This window comes from Cynocephalus volans, chromosome 10 (genome assembly GCF_027409185.1).
Source record: "Cynocephalus volans isolate mCynVol1 chromosome 10, mCynVol1.pri, whole genome shotgun sequence".
NCBI lineage: Eukaryota > Metazoa > Chordata > Mammalia > Dermoptera > Cynocephalidae > Cynocephalus > Cynocephalus volans.
The window spans coordinates 70,352,567-70,376,374 of record NC_084469.1 but is presented as its reverse complement, the minus strand read 5'-3'; the positions used below and the strand labels follow the sequence as shown (position 1 = coordinate 70,376,374).

The following is a 23,808-nucleotide window of genomic DNA, read 5'->3' as shown; positions in this document are numbered from 1 at the left end:
ATAAATCAATAAATACTGAAACAAATGGGGGGGCAGGAAAGAAGACACAACAATCACAATTCCTTGAACTTGTTAAAAAGAGTGAACAGATATGATGTTGATATGTTGATGGGCAGGAGAGGGGAGAGAGAGGGGGAAAGGAGGATTCAGTAAAGGGACACGAAAGTCAACTACATTGTATGCTGATAAAATAAAATTTCGAATTAATTAATTAATTAATTAATTTTTTAAAAAAATTAAAAACAGAAAAAAATAAAAAATAAAAAGGAGCCACTCGGAGGCCGGTGAGTCATCACAAGGGACTGGCACACAGCTGGTCCCATCGGACGTGTTTGGAGCATGGGTGGTGGGGAAGACGGGCCCAGCCAGGGAACACTGGGGCACAGCAAGGACAGCTGATCTGCCCCCCAATTAATGTAGGACCACTCTGAGGAGACTGTTCAGAAATACAGAATTGCATGGGGTGCAGTTTGATGAAAAGACTCAGGCCCAGACCAGAGTTTCTACCCAACCCCTGACACCCACTACCAGTCCCACGGTGGTGGCCTTGGGCCTTGGCCACACACCCCTGACAAACACAACTCCCCCAGTGACAATCACTGAGCTGCCACAGGAAGTGCCCCAGGCTCTTCCAAGCTGGAACAGTGGAGGGCCAAGGGCCTCGGCCATGTCCGCCCCATACTCACGGACAGTCTAGTGACGACCACCAAGTCATAGCAAGAAAGGCCATTGGTTTCTGAGCTGGGGAGGTGGGAGGTAGGGCTTTTGCCAGTCCGGCAATGACCAAGCCACCACTGGAAGCCCCCTGGTCTCCCTTGTGGGAATGTCCGGGGTGCAACAGGCTTCAATTCCACCCCTCCTTCTTCCTCCATCTGCAATCACATTTCGTTCCCCTTTCTCCTCTCCCCCTCACAAATGCTCTACAGCAACATCACAGAATGTAAAATAAACTATAAAATAAAACGAAACATTCATGGAAAAATAGAACTGAAAGATAATGCGAATCTTTTCATGAACTTCTTGAAGTACCCTAGTACAATTCACCGTAGCTGTCAAGGGAGACAGAAGACAAACTAGCAATGTTTTCCCAATGCTACAAAAAAAAAAAAAAAAAAAAAAAAATGCATAAACAGGCAAAAATAAAATAAAAATATAAAATATCCACTCAAATGCACTGCAAAATATTTGTAAGTTTGCATTTTTCACTGTACTGTCTGAGAGCTGGAATAGCTTTATTCATCTTGTTCCTGTCTCTGGGCTCTGTATGTAGTACTGAGTAGGTACACAGGTACACATGCACACCCCACCCCATACACACAGAGCATGTGTTGACCAAAATTCCTTGATCATGTGCCCAAGGGCAGCCACAAGAAATGTATATATAATTGCCTTTTGTAGTTCTTTACTTGTTATTCGTTGTAGTCAGTACTTCTTTGAAAAGAGAAATACCTTATGGGACTGGAAGTGATATCAGGGTCACGAGCTGTCACTTGCCCAATCACAGAGTTTAGAGCAGCGTTTTCATGAACTTCAAGGAGGTAAGTCGGTGAAGAGAAGACTGGAGGCTCATCTGCATCCTCAACGACAATTTTGACTGTTGCCGTATCTTTAAAGGGCCCCCTGCCGCTGAAACGAGGGTCAATATGGACATTGGCTGCCTCTACCTTCAGAGTATAGGATTTTTTGGTCTCAAAGTCCAGAGGCTGTTAAGAAATGACAAAGACGAATGTTTCTCACTAATGACCACAGCAGCAAGAACAAATGAGTATAATGCTGACGGATGAAAGTTATGTGCATTTAAGCCCATTTGGAAGCCTTAATGGGATCACTCTCCATTCCCCCAGATTCAACCTGTAAATTTTACAGGCATTTATTGATATCTGTTTATTATACAAGCTCAGTGAATCTAATCTCCTATTGTTTTGTTTTGTTTTGCTCATTGCACTTGGAATTCACAAAATATTCACGGTCATGGATTGTGCCATCAAAATTTCACTTCAGAGTCATAATAAAATTTTACTAGTGATGGCATGAACTGCATACTAATCAGCCAGTTAATCGGGCCTCTGCTGGTAGGAGATAAGGCGGCACTGAACACAATCTCTATCTGGGAAGAATATTTTATTATTTCTGCAACAGTGTGTGAAATGTAAAGAATTAGAAATAATCATTGTTTAGTCCAAGGAGACATTATAAAGCATAATTTAGCACTAATCCCAACAAAGAGTGTTTTCTTATTTCACTTCCAAAGCATTGCTACTCTATTGATCATGTGGCTAAATTGAGGTTTATTATTTTTTAAGAAGTTCTCTATTATGAGTATTATACTATGAAGTAGGTGGGCACATAAAGAAATAGGTATATAGATACATGTGTACTTGTGTTTATATTTAGAAGAAGAAAGAGTGAGAGCAGTACAAATAGATAACGGAATTTGGCTGTGCCCCCACCAACCACTTAAAGGCAATCTGAAATTACCTCATTTCTGACATATTAATACTTCATCCCCTAAAAATCCAAGGGACTTCAGCCAATGACCTAGGTAAACAGAGCTAGGTAAAAGAATAAGTTCCCCTTAAATAAAGCAGATGTCCATCTGCATCAGAACCCTTACAGTCCAATGCTTGGCAACTCATAATACTACAGATTTCATGGATGCAAGTTTGCGATGCTTCAAAGAAACAGTTTATGCTTGCATTACAATTTATCACAAAAAACAGAACTTTAAATCTGCAATGTAGATTTAAGAAAAACAAGAAGCTGAAACACAAACTGGCATCAGTCAACTCTTTTAGAACTCCTGTGCAAGCTTAAATATATATTCTTATTTCGAAATTTTGTGTTGATTTTTATATTTGAATTCAGATTTAACAGGACTTGACTTTTTAATTTTTTAAAAAATATTTTCTAGTAAACAAGGCAAACACTTCCCTGTCTATTCTGAAATTACTAGGCATGTGTACTCATGAATAGATGATTCAGCATCAGCATATACACAATTTGCCAATCACGCCTACCGTAACAATTTTGCAATTTCAAATTCTGCAAAAACACTATTAAGTATAATAGATTATGTTCAACTCAACTCTTAGCTCAACATAGTGGTAATGTACAGAAACACAACCTGATATCCTTAGGATTTTATCAGACAAAAAAGAGGGCCCATGAATTGTGGAAGTATGACTCCTTACATATTATTCTCTAGAGTAAAATACATATGTGTCTTGGTGTCGAGGTATATAGTACATGCTTCCAAATTTATGCATAACAGTGAATAAAAATACAGCAAATGGCTAATTGTTTCAGTTTATAAAACACCTTATGGCAACAAAGGATAGCAGTTAATAATAACAATAAAAATGACAGTAAGTATTGTTAGCCAAGGAAAATGTGGCTCTGGGTTACTCAATAATTAACTCAAGTATAATTATACTGTACTCTATTTCAAACATTAGTTTTTAAGTACTTTACAACTCCTAATCCTAAATTCAGGCCAGGATCTTGGTATGAGGACAGTGTTGCTTAACAGGGACTTAAAATAAATGCACCTTTTTTCCCCCAAGATCTATTCTTAAAATTATTTTTTAAACAAAAGAATATTCAGAAAATTCCAGGTTCTCATTGTTAATACCTTTCAAAGGGAGAATTTTAAGAGCAGGATCACTGGAAATAGCCCTGTGTAACATGACACAGAGAATCAGATAGCAAGCTTAGAGTCATAGCGATGTAATGCTGATCAAGAAAGAGAGAAAAATTATTGGCTCTCAATAGTGTGGTCCACCATCTATCTTCTCATTCATGAACTAGCAAATCCATTTAACAATTAGTTTGATCTTCTTCATAACAAAAATATGAAGAACAATATTGAACAAAAAAACATAATGAAGATCAAAGAGTATTTTTCTTTCTAGTTCTTCATGCCATAAAATAATGAACTGTGTTCTACACATTTCTTATGAATGTAAATTTCATGATGAGAAATACAAAGCAAAATGTACAGAATTTTTCACAGCTACCAAAAAAAAAAAAAAAAACAAAACTAGGTGTTGGCAAAAGTGTCTCAAATTGTTATACATTATTTGTACTACTTATGGAAATGTTTCTTCCTCCATTCGTAGTCTCACACAGAAATAAGACAAATATGAGCTTCATTTCCCATAATGCTTGGACTTTTGAGCCATGGTTTGGAGAGTCCAGCAGTAGCAGGGCTGGCTCTGTCCTTTCTCTGAAAGTGGAGCCTTCAATAAAAACTTTGAAAATGTCAATGTATTTTGGGAAGATAGCTCAGGAAGGTGGAGTGCAGAAATGAGGCGTGTTACATAGGGAAAAACTAAAAGACATTGAACTTGTCACCTCTGTGAGCAACTGAGACTTGTTTGCCCCGAGAACCCCTTAGAAACCTTAAACCATATGCCTCAGAATAGTCTCTTCAAACAGTAGTAACTGTCCACCAATTTTTCTCCTCCATTGGTTGAAGGTGACCTTCAGGGCATTGACTTCCCCACATAGCTAAAGTGTCCTGTATAGGGACCAAGAAAATTCCTGTGGCTTAGGAAGAAGCACTGAGGCATAGAAGGGGAGAGAAATACCGAGTGAGATGGGAAGCTAGCATCACCCTGGTAACTGTTTACCAAAACTTTAGCTGAAGTGTGAATGGCCCAAGGGACAGGAGGTGCAAAATGGGTTCTACTAGTCATCCTGTCTCACAGCTAAAAGCTAAACATCTACCAGCTCTAAGATTCTATCTGTCAGGACATCCCCCCAAACTCCACAAACTTCAAAACTCAGGTTTCAGAGAGGCATTTTGAAGATGAGCAAAATCTTCCTTAGCTTACCTTTCTTAGCCTAATAATGCCATCCTGGGCCTGGGCATCAGAAGTGATTTCAAAGAGTGTTGTTCCATCTCCATCAATGATGTCATAGGATGACTGTGCATTTTCACCAATATCCTGATCATTGGCCTTCACCCTTCCTATTGCAGTGCCGAGAACCACATCTTCTGGTACTGAGAAGTGATACAGACCTTAGAAAAGAGGAGAAACACTGAGCATTGCACCGATTCTAACCATTCATTAATTCACTTAGCAACTTTTTCACTGGGCACCTCCTTTGTTCTGGGCATTCCCACAGATGCTGCTAATCCAGTGATGGAAAAGACAGAAATATCCCTTTCCCCTGTGGAACATACAGTCTTTTAAAAGAGTCAGAGACAAAGAGATCCCAGAAATAGTGTTATCTCTTCAAGATTCTTCTGAGGTAGGAAACTTACCTCAACCATGTGTTAACCTAGTATATGTTTGGAGCAGTTATATCAGGATGTGAGTGAGTTTATGTGAATGTTCTTTCCAGATTTCTGTATAATCACATTGACTGCCTGTGGGTATATTCATTGTTGCCCAACATAAAATATTAAACCAATTTCAGGACAGAAAGATGCAAAGTGTAACACACTGAAAGCCACTTTTGAACTTACCTTTATATTTACAGACTTGTGGACCATTTTTGATAAAATCCAATTACTAAACTTCGGCTGTGCCCTGAAGCAAGCTGTTCAGACACATGAAACACTCCTCTTGCTACTAAAGTCCTCATCGCTGTGAAGACCAAAAACCCTACCTTCAAAACTCTTTAAGCAAAATACAAATACAGTGTGTATTCATTTTCGGTGGGGGAGGCAGTAAAACATATCTAATTAGTGGCATTGGTCCCATTTTTATGCGAACCACTTTAGCTGTTGAATAAAACAGCTAAGTTGGTGTCACTCACCTTCATTGGCATAGAGGAAACTGCTGGTGCTCAGACATAACCCCCAGCTATTAACACTTTAGTGCACATCTTCCCATTATCTACCTGCTAATTCCTGCATTTCTTTGTCTGAAGGTTTTCTCTGGCTTTCAGAATCCATTTTACCTACTTCATGTCAGGTCAGACCTACCATAGAATCAATGCCCCTGAAGAAGCAGCCCTCAAAAACTTTCAGGAAGGGACTGGCCAGTTAGCTTAGTTGGTCAGAGTGTGGTACTGATAACATCAAGGTCTAGGGTTTGATCCCTGTACAGGCCAGCTGCACCCAGAAAAAACAAACAAACAAAAACAACCAACATAACAAAAAACCAAAAAAAAGCAGACCTCACAGGATTTAGTATATAAAACCTTAGGCTCCTCCCTTCTCTGGTAAGATAACTGTGTTATTTCTTATATATATTATATATGTGTTATTATATTATAATATGTAAAGAAATACAAAGAAATATATATATTTCTTTACAGTGATCAGACTTTCCCCAATAGGATGAAGCTCCATGCACCCACAGTGTCAGGTGGCTTAATAATGCACATTTTTTTGGCTCTCTTTCCTTCTCTCTCATTTCCCCACTGGTGCTTCTACGGACCATCTCCAAGTTAAACTACTGACAATCAAATTCTTGTCTCAGTACTTGTTTCTGGGAGAAGCAAATTCAGACAACCAGGAAGTTTTAATCTCTTTGCAATCACAACAAGAGAAAAATAAACATTCAATGGATCATAAACCCAAAGGGAAAAAATCAAGTGTAGAGAACATATCTAATTCTAGTTAGAACTCAATCATGAAGTCCCTTGGATACACTAAGTCTCATTTTACCCAATATAACAGTACTGGTTCAGATGAGAAGTAAAGTTTCTTCTAAAACTAACATCTTTTTACTTAATTATGAAATTAAAATGTCTCTTAGAATCATGAAGCTATTGGGCTGGGGAACAAAAGAGTTTCCAAATAGTTTTGCCATAAGGTGGGTGCCTAAAATTTTCGGGTCAAGCACAAGTCTTCCAATTCTCTAAAAACTGGTGTAATGATTCCAATTCCTTCGAACTTTATATTCCAGGAAAGGTTTGAGATGCTCCCTTTACATATGATTATTAAATAAATAAGGCAGCAAAGGGCCTCACCTTCCTGCTGGTCATGCATCACGGAGCCTGCATGGGAAACCATGCAAATGCAACATTCCTTTATCCATTCCTATTCTGCTCATTTTCATCACGCCTATCAGTGTGATCATAGTTAATAGTTACTACCTCTAAGGAGAATGCTTTTGAAATTCATCTGCCACTATTGAATTGGAAAATCATTTTCTGAGAAAGAAGAGTTGCATATTATAGCATTAAATACATAGTAACTAAAAAGGAAATAAAAGAGAGGGGGAAAGGAGAGAAGAAATGTTTTTCTCCATTTCAATAATTTTGTTTAAGAAGGATGCATTGCTGTCTGATTTATTCATCAACAAGTGTAAAAATTCTTAAATTCTTAATGAAAATGCTTTTCCTCTATTGTTTCTACCTTGGAATTTCTGCAGATAAATTCTCAAAGGTATCTCAGTTGTGTCATTTTCAAGCTACATCTCTCTCTCTCTCTCTCTGTCTGTCTCTTTTTCTCTCTCCCCTCCCCCCTTTAACCCTTCAAACACCAGTTCTTCTATGATATCTCCTGTCCAGTGAATAGCTATCCTTTGACTTTTGTCATTATTAACTCTTAACACGTATCACACCTACACAATTGTTTCCACTTCCACTGTGATCACCCTTGCTTGCCAGAGCTACCATCACCTTTTACATGAATGATTACAAACACCACTTTAACTGGCTGCAATGTGAAAATGGCATTTTCTTTTTCCTGATTTCACTGGGGCCAATCCTATCATTCCATCTACAATTTGAAGTCTTTTCAATGGCTTCGCAGATCTTAGAATAAAGATCATGGTACTTAAAATGGCCTGCAATCCAAGTACAGCTAATTCCCCCTTAACCTAACACTCCAGCTTCTTGTTCAAACACTTTCCCCACTATGCTACAGCTGCAGTGAAATTCTATTTCCAGACTGGCTATATACCCTCCTTCTACAGGGCTTTACTGTTATTATTATTATTATTATTGTCTATAATTAAGGTGTGCAATATGATGCTTTCATAAACAGAGTCATTCCCTTGGAAAGATATCTCCTCTCCCATGTTCATTGAATTATTCACAATAGCCAAGAAAGGGAAATAACCTAAGTATCCAACTGATGGATGAATGGATAAAGAAGTCGTGGTGTGTATATATACACAATTAAATATTATTCAGCCTCAAAAAAGAAGGAGATTCTGCTATTTGCAACAACATGGATAAAAGCAGAGTGAAATAAGCCAGACACAGAGAGAAAAAAATTGCCTGATGTCACTTACGCATGAAAGCAAATACCTAGACACAGGGCTTTTGAACATCTTTTTAAGCTGCAATGTCCATCCGCCTTCCCCTGGTTTCACCTTGTTCCAGCTGATCTATACTTATCTTTCATGTCTCAACTCAAGAGTCCCCTTGCCAAATCATCTCTCTATGTCATATTACTTGGATAAATGCTCAGAAGAAAAGTATTTCATGAAAGTACAAGAACGCTGACAAATAATAATTGTCTCCCTGATTCTTTTCATGTGGCTGCCTAGAATGCTGTTGTAAAGGTTTCTGAGGCGAAGTGCTGCCTTTGTAGGGAGGAGTAGAGTAAATGACTACTGATGTCCACCCCTTACCCCACCCCGGCTGCAGGAAGGAGTGTATGCGTTGCATCAGGCGTGCCTTTCCCACTTCAGACTCTAGGGATCTGGCTTCTTTTATTCTACAAATGAGGCTAATGATAGAGCATTATCAGAACTGCATTTCCATCATCCTCTTAAGTTTTCTTAATGGAAGATACTATGGAAAAGAGAAATGAGCAGACATCTTGCAGTCAGACATGCCTGTTATAACTCTCAGTGACTTAAAATATATTTGATATTTTAGAAATTTTCTCAACTTTTTTAAGATCTGTAATTTGAGGATAAACTTAGTGCCCAAATGATGACAGGATAATGGGTTGTTATATATATGTATATACACACATACATAATGTATGTGAGTGTATATGTATATGTATACATATGAATGGCCATACCTTGCACATAAAGGGCACTCAATAGTTGTTATCAGTTTTTTGAATGTCACTGAAAAGTATAATATAAATCCAAATGAAAACACTACATTTATATTCTCACTCAATGAAGGAAATTCACTTACTCTGTGCAAATTTTGGAGGATTGTCATTGACATCAGTAAGGGTCACTGTAAGTGTTGTGGTCCCAGACAGGCCACCAGAATGTCCACCCATATCTTTGGCTTGGATAACGACCAGGTACTCCTCCTTGGCTTCTCTGTCCATGTTGGGAAGGGCAGTTTTTATAATAGCTGATGGGGAAAAAAATGAAAGAATGACTTTCAGGCAGAGAGCTCATTCAGCAATGAGTGTGTAAATCACACACACATATACACAAACACACACGTGTGCATACATTAATTCCCCACTCAGATAATTTTTTGTTTTCTTTTAACATTTACCTGGTATCTGGGATATCAACACTGAGAAAGATTGTAGTCATAGTCGTTTATATGTAACTTGCAAAAGTACATACTATATGGCATAAAAATAGAACTTGCAAAAATATACATTAAAAACTAAACTGAATGGCAAACTCTTGCCTACCAAATTAAAGTATAAATCATAACCCAGCCTCATCTACCTTGGAAAACCCTGGAAGTGAAAGAATCATACAATTTATCACAGTCCCCAATTCCCCTACAAGAGGAGTAAATACACAAACAGCTTGAAGCCTCTGAGGTCAAAGATAAATTACTTTGAAGCTCACAAATCCATTAGAGAGATGAAAGAAATAAATGCATTATTAGAATCAACTCTGATGAATAAAACACCAATCAGAATTAATACAGTCAACTGTCTAAAACCTAAAGTACTGTTCAACTACATTTATATTTTAATTGTTTAGTAACATCTTCACTATTGTTAAAGCAACAAATAGTTTAGAAAAATAAAAAGACAGAGAAAAGAGAAATGCTGGTAAAACAAAAATCAAACAAAATAAGATAAAATTTTCAGGGCTAATATCTTAGTGTTTTTTCTTTCCATATATTTTCAGGGTTTCATGTGGGGTTTTTTGTCTGCTTCTGTTTCACTAGTAATTTAACATTCTTGTTAAAGATTTGAAATTTGCTTAGATGCTTCTGAAGTTATTTTGAAAATCTTTATTTAGCCAGCTCTCTCCCTGCCTTCACACTTCTTTTCATAGATAAATATTGGTGACATTTTGGCGTGCATAATTCCAAGGCCATTACATGTATATGCACACAAATGTGTGTATGCGCATATAAACGTTTAACCACAAATGCGATCATGATAAGCATTGTTCTGAGACTTTCTCCTTTATCTCAATGGATGTTTTTAAGAATTTTTCTTGTAAGCACATACAAGTTCACCTCATTATAGCCACATCATTTTTCATTGTATGAATACACTATAATAGCTTAAGCATTCTCATATTGATGAATATTGCAATTATTTCATTTCTTCCCATTTCAAACATCTAACAGATATATTATGATGATGATACTATATTTTTCTACTTGTTGCATTTTTACTTAACTTTATGGCATAAGATAGCCCCGATTGTTAAGTATTTGTAATAAAGAATATTGTGATTAGCCTGGAATATTCTTATTGAATGGATGTCTGCTCCATCTGTGCCCCAAGTGAAAGAAAACTGTCCAGATTAAAGATAATTTTCCCCCTTCACTTCTAAGCCCACGGGCACCCTGAAAGTTTAATTCAAATAGAGGATGAGCCATTCTCTTTGCCACATCTGAAGCTGCAATCCTGTTGTTTTGTACTCATATGCTCCAATTAAATCATCTCTCTGTAAAAGGTTTGCAAGAAGTTCAAATCCCTGAATCGTTTGAGCAGAAGGTGAGGCACAAGAGTGGCCAGGGAAATCTAATCCACCCAGGCAACAAGCAGACTCTGGAAAGAGCTGTGAGTTTTTGTGTACTTTATCAGACCTTGACACACATTTTACATCAGGGCTTTCCATTCATGGAGCACTCAGTTGGATAATCCTGCTTATTTGGAAACATTTATAGTAACAAAATGATATCTTTCAATACAATTGTTTGTTTCAGGAATTGATCACCTCATTATATAATTCATGTGTCATACCTATATGGATAAAAACAAAAACAGAAAGAAAAGAAAAACAGAAATACAGTAACTGTTCAGGCTTGGATATCTGTGAAGCATTGTTCAGGGGAAAATAAATAATCAAAAATAGCAACAATAATAAAACTTCATCATATTAGCGTGCTGAGATGCCAAGATAGTTACAGTGCCGTGGATATTTTTTCTAATAACTCTGAATATTTTCGTTACGGGTCCAATTTTCACAACGATAGATTAGAAAATTGTTTTACCCTCATGACATTTATATGAGAGCTTATAAAATTTAGGTTCCACCACATTTTAACATCATCATCAATTAAAGACATACAGTGGACTTTGGAGTTTGACATGGAGCTTCTAATAATTAGAGAAAAAAAATGATAGAATTCCCCAAAGAAGGCAGAAACTTTTTTCAAGAAAATTGATTGGCCAGGATCTGTACATGAGACTTCTCAGTTTGAGTGGAAGAATTCCTGCAACTTTCTCAGACTCATAGCAGATTGAAATGTATTATTCTCATCATTTTTTATATATCTTGAGTAAAATTTAAAAAAAAAAACAAAATCGTGATGCCTCTCAGACACTTGTAATTAAAATAGTTTTGTGACTCAGGTGAAAATAGCACACCTGGGTTAGTGTCTATGAGTTATATCAGAATTTGAGTGAAGCATCACAGTGGTGGCCCTTGCTTATCAAATAGGACAAGAAATGCTCCAGGGTCTCCACCAATTACAGTATTTTTATGCCGTCCAACATTGAGGGATACAACTTCATACTACCTAAGATGCATATATATTGACAAGTTTGATTCACCTTATAAATGCTCACTCATAATTGAATTCAAGCAAGATGGGTTTCTTATCTTAGGCTTACACTGACTAACTTTATGATTATGAACAAATTATTGAACCCATCAGGACTCAATGACCCACTCTGTCTACTGAAGATAATAGCATGCCTCTCATTGTGGGTATTCTAAAATTATGTGAGATAATTTATGCAAAGTTCTTGGCACACAGTGGTTATTCAGTCATGTTATCCCCCACCCTGTGACCTCCCCCTGAGCAAACTTTATTTAATGCTTATCCGGATGGTGGTTAGAGTGCTGGGTATTCTCCAGTTGTTCCTCAGACCCATAGTCCACACTTCTCCACCTACTCTTGGCATGGAAGATGTCCCTTGAATGGAATTTAGTTTCTGGCTTTCTGTTAAGCACCATCAACACACATTAGCCTAGGAAATTATGGGAATAGAGTAGGGTGAAGTTGGAGCAGGGCGAGGTTCCAGACCCCCCAAAGACCTTAATCCCATGTTTGGCCAATCTAGGTTTATTATTTAGGGATATTATTATAGCAAAACTCTGTCTAGTGTCCGATAGCTGCCCCATTCCCTCCTTGCCCCTTCAAACCTTTGGGTGATGATGGCACTTCTGTTGCTAGTCTCAGGGTTATTCATTATCCCTGACGGTCTCTCCTAACCTGGCCATACCTTTGTCCAAAGTCCCTTCATCAAATTCTCCACAATCACCCATTCCTAGCAGGACCCTAAATATGTGGGTTTGGTACAGGTACTTTATCCAGGTGTCAAATATGTTGCCAGCATATCATTCTTACACAGACATCTACAGTTCAAAAGTACTTCAACATAATAATGTATTGTGTGGTCCAGAGGAGAACTCCTTGAGAATGCAGGGCAGGTATTTGTTTCCTTATCTGTAAAATGAGAATAATACCCATTCAGTTATGTGAGTTGTTCAAGAAGACTCAGCTGGGAAGCTGTACATCTGGGGGTCTTCATATTTTCTCTTTTCTTCTGCAATATAAGGAGTAGGTTTCCTGATTTCTAAGGCAAGCGGGGAGTCTCTCCAAGGTCTCTTGAGGGCACACAGTGCACTTAATTGGCTTCAGTTCAAACTGTATAATGAGCAGCTCTAGCTTTGCCTCAGCCCACTGCCTCAAGTCTCAACCCCACAACTAGCAACAACTCATTAGAAAATCCAAGACAGTATTTCTGGAACTCTTTTCCTGCTACCTTGTGGCCATAAAAGCTGAATAGGAGAAACCTCAAGTGTCCTTGATCTTCCTTTTTTGCTTTTCTTTGTGTGGTGGTTTATGTATACTTGCTACTTATTTTTTTTTATTCCTATTCAATGGACAGACCATTTCACTTACACAGATATTTCAAGATTTTGATAAACTCCTGGAATAGAAGACTAAAATTGTGTTAAGAGTCCCTTCCTTTTATCCCTGCTTTGGCTCACATATTCTCCCAAGCTTTAGCTTTCTTTTTTCTTTTCTTTTTTTTTTTAATGGATAAGAAAGAGAAATTCCCTATTTCTAAAATCATTGTTTGGCATTAAATACCACCTAACAGAGCAGAATATATAGTAATTAGGGCAGGCTGTTTTCTCTGTCGAATTTGAGAAGTCAAAAATTACAACTGTGAATACTAAAAAAATGATTTAAACCATCAATTAAATGTCATTTCTTATCTATTTCCAACTTTGATCTTAAAAAGGCAGATAGGGGGTTTCTATATTCTTTTAGCCCAAATAAACTAAAACACCTTTTGATGGTACTAATTTGAATTAACTTCTCATGGTGACATGAATTGTGTCCCTCTCTTTTCACAGAATGGTCAAGCAACAGTAGTGCTCATATCTTCTATGGGCTTACAGTCACACATTCTCAATGCCCGGCAACATGTTCAGAAGCTTACATATGTTTTAGCTTCCACTACACCAACTTAGCAGCAAATTAGGGTTTTCAATTTTATGATAAGCAGTATGACAAAATGCTTTCTTCTGGGTAGTTAGTAAAATTCCTTTTTGTGGATATTTGATAAATAACCTCACAATAAAGAAACTCAACTTAGATCACTCTTTTTTAACCAAGGAAATTCTAGGATAAGACTTGAAGCAGTGTTCATTTAGGGTTATAGGTACTACATTAAACACTTACACAGCTCATATATTGTACCTTATTTATCCCATGCTCTAAGAAAAATCTATCCAGTTTTATTCAAGCTGATATTATCCAAATTATCCTATTACACCTTTTGTCTCTGACTTGTAGATTTCCAACTCAGTAGTAGTTCTAGGGTTTAGATTTAGACCCTCCTGTAGCTTTCTACCCTTGGACAAATCACAGAACATCATTGGGACAAACTTTTTTCCCTGAAAATGAGGGGCTCTGACATTCTGCAATTTTGAGAAGGGAAAACCACACACTTGGTGTTCAGGAGGACATGCCAGCCCTAGTGGACCCTCGGTAGCATTAACTGCACAGTAGATTCACGTGAGGGAATGCAAACAATTATACTTTAGAAGAGTTTCCCTGGAGCTCCATTTTGAAAATCTACTCTAATCAGAAAATTCAGTTAATGAGATCCCTCTATTATCCATGAATTTAATTCAATGGAGATTTGAAGCTGGCACTGGGGAGTGGAAGATAAGGGACAGGGGGAACTCTGGTAGGAAGATTAAAATGGAAAGGGGCATCATCTCTTGCTCTGCAACTGTCCTTCATTGTCTTGCTGTGAACAGACTGATCTCCTGTATTTAAAAGACATGGTTTTATCATTTTATCTTCACTTTTTTCAATCAAATGGAGATTTCTCTGGTGCCAAAGTTTAAGCATTTAAATCCTAGACTGGCCTAAGTTCTTCCAAAGTGCTAAACAGCTGTTCTTTATGTCTCATCATCCAGGGAGTACTTCTGATTAGAATAAAGTTTCAGGCATCTCAAAAATTTAAAGCTTGTGTTTTTTTTTTTTTTTTTTCCTCTTCCCATTGTCTTTAGTGTTATCATTTGAGAAGCATTCTGTATCTGTCATGAAGACTTCTTTTTATAATTTCTGTGATATCACCAGATTGAGAGGCTTCACGAGAAAAGCAAGGAGATGCTGATTAACTCTTTTGTCATTTTGAAGGCTGATTACTGTAATTCAGTCTTCGCGGGTCTCCCAGATTGTGCTGTTCAGAGATTGCAGTTGATATAAAATGCTGTGCTAGACTCCTCTTTTGAATGAGACTTGTTGAACACATTATCCTGGCCATGAAACCACTAGCTTTGTTATTTGCAAAAACCCTTCCCAATTCCATGTGCAATTATCATCTTCCTATCCATGAAAAGGGGTCTTTCATTTATGAGGTTAAGTGGCACTAATTCACCAGAGACAAGTTATTTTGGGGGTCTCATAAGACACCCATACTTTCTGCTAACTATGTGATTTGCACTACAGGCCATCAGATATAAAAAGTAAAGGGTGTATAACCAGAGACGCACATACACACCTTAACACTAAATAACAGCTTTGCAACAACGCCAAACCTGCACAGATAGATCATGAAGGAGAAAGTGCAAGACAGACAAATACATTAGACGATGATTCAGCCCTCATAGGGCTTAAAGAAAACTACATTTCCTTTTCCTTGTGACTAATAACTTATGAATTAGATAGATAGATAAAAGATAGACGGAAAGATATACAGACCCATAGGCATACAGATAGAATGGCCTGAATTTGGAAAAACTGTATCTCTTATTTATATAAAAACATAATTGGGAATAACAGTTTTTGAAATGAATCAGGATCAAAGGCTTGTTTATACATTTTGACCAAGTATATTTTAAACAAAGAACTTATTCTAAGGAAATTATAAATTTTGCTTTCTCTCAACCCATCATATTTTTAGGTTTAGTTGTTCATTTTTTATATGATAGTTTTTAAAAGAAAAGTAATTTAAATATTAACAATAGAGACATATTAAATTAATGATTAAGGTTATAAAGATCAAAGGCATACAGTATTAAGCAAACGTTAAAAACTAAGATTCTGTAGCAACATAAAAATGCTTATATTATCACACTTTTTCAGTTCTTTTCAAAATAATGTATGTCAAGATTATTCTACATTAAAATGTGCATATAAAAATTTGAGAGGTTATGAAATATACACAAAGATAGCTCGATGCGTGTTTGCGGAGGCACTGGAGGTATCCCTCTCCCACCCATATTTCTTACCACTTGATAATGGGAAGCACAGATCTTTATGTGTGAGAGAATGAGCTCTGAGGTTAGATATGTGAGAATTTATTTCTGTAGGAAGATTACCAGCAATGAGATCTTGGGTAGATCACTGAAACTCCCTGAGGCTTACTGATCTCATGTCTAAAATTTTAATTGCCAAACAAGCCCTTAAGGTTGGTACCTACATGATAGGTACAAAGCCAAATGTTTCACTTTATAAATGATATGCACACCCCCCCCCACACACATACACATAACCATACACATAGATATATGTAGATATATACATATTTTGTATTTACTTTTACAAATATATTCATATGCATACATATATATACTCACACATATATATGTTATTTTGTATTTACATTTTATATATACATATACATATATATGTAAGATAAAGTTTAGGTAATAATTCAATGATAATAATAATTAGCACAGACTATGCTTTTTAAAAAAATTAGAGACAAAGATAATAATCAGTGATACAAGATATGAACATCCTTCACCAGCTTCAAAAAGTTAATGCCTCTACAATGATTTCCAGATAACAAAGTAATTTTTCTTTTGCATTCAAATCTCTACGTGATTTGCCTCCAAACTTCTTTTACTATAGCATTCTAAACAGCATATGCCTTTCATTCCTAGGCGCCTTTCTTTCTTCAGACTTGCCAAATACTTTGGTGTCTCCACAATTTTCTGTGGATTGTGCAGTCTAGACCACCCTGGACCTCTTTCAGTTTTATTCATTCTTGCAGACCCAGCTATGATGTTTCAGCAAACAAGAAGCCTTCCCAGGTAAAGCTGATTACTCTCTTCCTTTTGATCTTATGCACCTTTGCAGGAACTTTCTCACAGCACTTACTTTTATGTGCCTTCTCCATTTCAGCACCTCCCTTACTATTTCAGTCTGCCCTGATGGTAAATTACTGGGTACAGAAGCCATGTCTCATTTATCCTTGTATGCCCAGAACCTAACATAATCTGCAGTTCATAATAGGCATTCAACAAATATAAGAAAGGAGAACCTAATTCAAAGAGAAAGAAAGAAGGCAGTAGGGAATGAAGAAGGAGGAAGAAAGAGGAAAAAAATGGAAATTGGATTTTTTCCGAGCTGCTCCGGGAACTCACTACTGGAGTATGCAAGCACTTGATAAATATTAATAATTTCCATGTCTTTAGGGACCTGAGGTATTTTGATACTGTTACAAGGTCACAAAGCCACAAAGTGTGGAAGGGGAATGTGAGACTTGAGAACTGAGCTCAAGTCTTAGTGTCTTCAATGCTCAAGGGCTATTCCATTCCACAACAGCCCCACAGTCACATATTAAGGTCATGTCAGTTTGCCAGAAAAAGGGCATACTGCTCCAATGAATGCCAGGAGGTAAGTGTGTTTATAGACTAAAGAAGACAGGAATTCTCATTGTTTCTCTAGATATTTTACCCATTTCGTAATTGGCATTTGAGTTATTAATTAAATATTACAATATAAATTTGTGGTGCAGTGTTCTAATATTTCAGATATTCTCAAGAATACTCAAAAAAGGGGTGGTGCTGATGGGCTATGTATCCTAGTAATATTTCATGAATTTAATTCCTTGGGGATTAATTCATGGAAAAAAATTGCTTTGATATGTATGCTTTACCAACAAATGATGCTCTGGTCTTAGTTGTGATTTTTGAAGTTCAATGGTTATTTATTTCTCTTGGCAAATATGTAGTTATGACATCCAAATTCCCCTACAATAGCTGATAGGAAAACATAATTCATTTTTCAGAGCTGAAAATACATTATCAAATGACTATTAGAGGTTTAGAATGTGGTCAAGTAATGATAAAAGTCTTGGACAAGGTTGTACAGTCTGTGGCTAAACAAGTATCTAAATACCAGTCTCTAGAATCACAATTATGAAACATTAATGAAATAATTCTCTTTTCTTTCACCAAAAAATCTCTGGTTAGGAAAATGTTTGCTCAACAATCTACTGTTATGCTAATATAGCATCTTAATATGAATTTCTTTGACAGACATGACTTCTTTCATATAGGTCTTCTATATTAACCTCTACATGACCTGGCCCATTTGTGTCTGAAAATTGTTACTTGAAAGTTTTAAATCAGACCAGAGAATCATTCAAGTGCCTCAATGTGTAAATATTGCTTCCTTATAGGTGATTTCCTGTTTTATAATGCAGTATATCCTTAGACTAGAAAACAATAGTTTCTTTACTATCCCATTGTGTAGATCACAGCCATATATATGTCATATGCAAATGGAATAATATATGGGATTCTTGCAAGTAAATTAGCAATATCCCATCACTAATGTTTTTTCCACACAATATGCATCATGACTTTACTGTATGGACTGTTGCTTCTGTAGCTCCTGGATGTCCCTGTCACATAATACTCCACAGGTCACCATTTCCAGCATCAATTATGGATAGCCAATGACTGATGCTACTTAAATTGCCAATTTTGAATTACACTGAAATACTTGCAATAATACTTATTCAGAATTGAGGTGAAATTTTTTTTCCACTAAATGAAAACTTTTCCAGGGACTACTCTATCAAGTGGTATTATTTCTGTAAAGAACATGATGGCACTCTCCTTTCCCTAAGCCATAACTCCAATAACTAATTACATCTATAATAAGTATTGGTGGTTTAAAAAAGCAAAGTGAAAGTCACCAAAAAAATTGGATGCTTTCTGCTAGCAATTCAGAACTTCAGCGGATGAGAACAGCAGGGTTGTAGAGTAGCTGGAGTACAGGCTTTAGAATGTCATAATAAAAAATGGAGCCAGGATTCAGACCTGAGTCTAAACAAAGCTAAGTGACCACCTTCAACTCTTTGAAACTCAGTCCTCTCATCTATAAAACAGATAGAAACACCCACCTGAGACGAGGTATATGAAACAGCACCTAAGGTAGTTTACGGAGTGTAATAGTTTCTCAAAACAAATTCTAATTGAATTAATACTATCCCCAAATATTAGAGTCCTGAGTCTTCTTATAGTCTGCCTTCTGGTCCTAGGTAACAATCAGACGAGCCATGTCGTTTTGATCACAGCTTCTCCATACAGACATGTAGGGCATGGTGTTTTAAGAGCCCAGACTTGATACCACACATTGGGTTTTATTTCTGGCTTTTTCACTAACCAGTGTTATAAGTAATCAGTTACATTTTCTTTACATCTCTGAATTCCTGATGTCTCTTCTGTTACATGAAGACAATGCTTACCCCATTATTTTTTTAAGATGATTATTGAGGAAGATAATGCATATAAAATATTTAGCCAATGATAATAAAAAGGAGTAATTTAGCTGATCAGTGACAATGACAACTACTTCTACAACTACCACTAAGACTGCATTTTTGCTCTAATGCATAAGACTGCACAGGACCATAGAGACATGGGCAACAATTTGTTTCTGTCACTTTAACAAAGGGCAGAGGGACATAACTACTTCAATGAAAGAACTTTGACCAGGAGAGGAGCATCTTTAATTATAGCAGGTACTACAATGGGTATTAAACACGTGCTGACGAATTGCCCAAATTCCCCTCAGAGTAAGAATCAGGAACCAGACTAAGCTAAAAAGAAATTTTCTAGGACTTCCTACCACCCTTGTGGTTCTACTGTTTTTTCTTTGCCATCCAAAGAGGTTTATAAAATATTGAGATATACAAAAGTAAAATGTGTTCAAGTACTGAGAGGGGTTACATGCTAGAGTCACTTAAAATCCTGACAACTTGATTCTTTTACAATAATTCAAAGGACTCAAATCTCACAACTAACCCTGGATAATTTCCTCACCATTCCTTTTGTTCCTTTCAATCCAATACCCTCCTTGACCCTTTTGTTGCATTCCATCTGTTCTGTTTTTGAAATCCTCCTACATTCTTCTTTGGGGGTACAGGCTCTCTTTTTGTCCCATTATAGTGACTCCCCTCCTTTTTTCACATTATCTCTCAAAATAGAATTTTCCTCCTCTTCCTCCTCTCATGTCTGTTCTTAGACAAAGTTGCTGCATGATTCCTGCTCAGTCAGATCAATGTCAGTGCAATAGCATCAGCTACATGCACTACACTCACCCCTTCTTTTCCTTCTTGCTTATAATCATTGATGTTGGTTACTATATTCTTTCTTTATATTTTCATATTTTATATTTTCAAAAAAAAATTGTACTCATGCCATTAATGCCTTTTAGCTCACATTCGTACACCTAAGAGGACAGGTGAGAAAATACTAAGCTCTATTTTATACAGAATAAGGAGACGAAGCTGAATGACTAAATAACAGACAAGGAATGGATCTGCCATTCCACAAGGGTTTTTTGAGCACCTACTACATACCAAACATCGTTGATGCTAAGAATAGAGTGAAGACAGACAAGGAGGCTGACTTCACAATCTTTACGTTCTAAGTGTGAAAGCAGAGGGGTGTATTGCAAAGTGCAAAGCTACATGAAACAAGGCAACCAGGCTCCACAAGTCATTGGCTTTCTGACCTTCAGCCTTTTCATTTGTGAAACAGAGAATGATAATTACTTTGCAGATAAAATGAGACAGATATATGTACTATGGTGAACCATTCATCAGTGGTTCTCATGTACACAGGCCACATCTTAACTATGATTAGCCCAGGCCATTTGTGGATCTTACAGTCCAGGTATGATTACGCCCTATGACGGAGAGGCAAGCATAGGGGAATGAATCTCTGTGTCCCTCTAGGACAGAGACAATTAGACTTGTATAAACAAGAAGTTGAGTCTGACCTTCTTGGGAGGCAAGCCAGAGGCAAACCAGTAACAAGGAAATTGAGTAGATGCTCTTTTTAATAGAAAGTTACCATATAGAGGGTTAGTAAAAGCAGGTTTTTGTAGATCTATTGTTCCCTTAGTGACAGTGGTCAAAATACATCACAGCACTGTTTCTTCAAATATACTCAGTGGCTTTTGTTTTTTATTCTTTATATTAAACTTTGAAACTCTATAACAAATACATACATTTTACTTTTCCTTCTCTACATTTTTAAAAATTATATAATTCTCCCTTGTCTTTCACTTACTGATTCTTATCCATCTCTTCTCAGGCTCCATCCCTCCTCCTTTGTCTGCTACATGTATTCTTCCTTTGAATGTCTTTGTTCCAAAAAATCTAAGTGAAGAGATGTATTATGAGAATACATATCTGGCGTGTGAATAGATGAATTAATTGGTATTGAAGATCAGTTTTCTCTAAATGTCTATTTCTTTCCATTCAATTCAAAACTCCTACTAATTACTTATTTGTGAAGCATCAGACTTGCTTGGGGGCCCTGCGTAAGATTCTCTGCAGCAGAGATACCCACGGTAGGTGGAAGATTACTTTCTTCAAATTCTTAGTTGTTCATGGTAATTACAGAACCTGAGGTTTATCTGCTTATGTTTTCTGTTTTTGTGCTTCCCTCAATACAAAGCAAGCAAGCAAATGATTTCTGAGAAACTTGCAATCACTACTTACACAAGACATTTTATACAGTGTAATGCTAAGTAAAACACCGACTCTAGAAGTAATCTGCGTATCTTCACATGAGTGCAACATATGTAAGAAAAGTCATGTGATACAGAGGAAACGATTGTGGGCTAGGATGAAGGCATAAATGTATCTTCAAATCTGACATTTATGTTTTGAGTGACTTTGAATAAGTCACTCTTCTCATCATGATTTCTCTGACCTGTTAAATGAAGAACACTAATCTTTTGTCTCTAAAATGATCAAGGAATTAAATCAAAGAAACGTGTGTGAGGTGGCCTGAATGATATACTTTTCTTCTTCCTTCAAATTACAGCATAAGTGGCTTCCTCAAAGTCACACTGCTAGCAATGATGTCGGAATACAGAATTTTCTAACTCCAATTCCAATAGTTCCCTCCCTAAGCAACAGTGTGTTTCTTCGTCCATCCTTGCTGAAAACATACATTTGTTGAGAACCCAGCGAACATATTGAAATATATTGCATCATAGATAGAGGCAGATTGTACTGATGATTACCACAATCTTTAACATTTTCTCCCCTTCTCTTTTGCTAGGAAGTGTTGCTAAGTGATGTCTCCAAAGGGGTCCAAAGATAAGGGAATGCCATTGATTCTTTCTAAACCTGTTAGTCATTCTTTCAATAGCTGCTTGTCTGATCATTTGATGTTGGAGTTTGAAATTAGTTTTGTTGTTGTTTTATATATTTAGAGGCAAATAAAACTACCTAAGCCTCACTATCTCCATGTATGCAGATGATCTGATGTGAGGGGGAAATTCTAGGGGCCTATTTCTAAATAATATCCAAAAATATCCTGTATGAGGGAATCAGGAAGCTGATAAATAAACCAACCTTTCTTTCTTCCTTAGTGGTTTTTCAGACTTGTGCTAATTCTGTCAAAATACTTCAAAATTTAATTTCTTAACACACCCACAGTAACACAAGAAAAGTAAAGACGTGTTACCATCTCCCATCCTCTTTAATTCCCCAACGTTGCATAAGGTTGGATAATGTGATTCCAATCAATGACCACAGTGAGAGCACTTCTAATGAGACAAGCACTGTATTAAGGGCTGGAGATACAAAGATAAATGAGTTACCATTCTCTGGCCTGGGAGAGCTCACAATCCAAAGGATGAAGCAGGTGTGAGCAACAGCTGCTATAACGCCAGTTCATCCTCTCCTATTTTGGACCCTGCTATCGTGTTTTGCATCACTCTATCCTAACATTTATCACACCAAATCTGTTTTCTATATGTGCTTCTGTTCTTCTTTTTACATCTACCTTACCTGTCCTTCTCTGTCAAAATCTGTTCTCTAAAGCTTTAAGCAGCCTCTTTTCTATAAAACTATCCCTGCTGCAATCTTTCCCATGCCAAAACATATGACTAATGCCTTGATTACTCCCTGAGCACTTTGGTGAATACCAAGACCAGATAGAAGTGATCTCCATCATTCCATGTTGTGAAAGGAAAGCCCTAAATTTAGAATTTCAACAATCATTATATCATAGGTGTGCACCAAAGAAAATATGACCATGATCAAGTCACTTCATTTCTTTGATTCTCTCTTCATTGGTAAAAACAGTATTGTAATTTCTCTCCTCAAATCTCAAACTATCAGTGAGGCTTTTGTGGCCAAATTTTATAAAACAATAATCATACATGGTGACCCTCCTATTCTTTCTTACCTAAACATCAAAGTCTCTGCCCACATGCATACTAGTGGGAGCAGACAGAAAATAAACAAATTGATTTTTCTTATTTATTGATGTTTACCCAACTCCTAGAACAGTATCTGGCACATAAGTCTTTTGGTAAATTTTAATATTTTTCAATGACTCAGTGCATGAATGGAATATCTTTTTTCTTGTTAGAAATTTCTAGGGTCTGGATGTTTGTTCCCTCTCAAACTCATGTTGAAATTTAATTGCCATTGTAACAGTATTGAGGTCGGACCTTTAAGAGGTAATTAGGCTGTGAGGGCTCTGCACTCATGAATGGATTAATGCCCTTATCATAGGAGGGGAATGGGTCCCTTATGAAACAACAAGGAGTTTGACCCCCTTTTGTTTCTCACGCTTGCCCTCTCTTTGTCCTCCCACCATGTGATGCCTTATGGTGCAGCAACAAAACAAAGCCCTTGCCAGATTCCTACACTTTGATCTTAGACTTCCCAGCCTCTGGAATGGTGAGAAAATAAAT

At 36.9% G+C, this 23,808-nt stretch overlaps 1 protein-coding gene across 2 annotated transcripts in view; it reads right to left on the bottom strand.

Annotated features, from left to right (window-relative positions):
• Positions 1 to 23,808, bottom strand: part of CDH8 (cadherin 8) — a 361,322-nt gene that overhangs the window by 159,452 nt on the left and 178,062 nt on the right. For both annotated transcript variants that reach the window (XM_063110265.1, XM_063110264.1), the window contains exons 4-6: positions 9,064 to 9,231; positions 4,836 to 5,023; positions 1,450 to 1,703 (exon numbers count right to left, since the gene is read on the bottom strand). In XM_063110265.1, the coding sequence (XP_062966335.1) occupies positions 1,450 to 1,703; positions 4,836 to 5,023; positions 9,064 to 9,231 (610 nt within the window). The remainder of the gene's footprint in view (positions 1 to 1,449; positions 1,704 to 4,835; positions 5,024 to 9,063; positions 9,232 to 23,808) is intronic.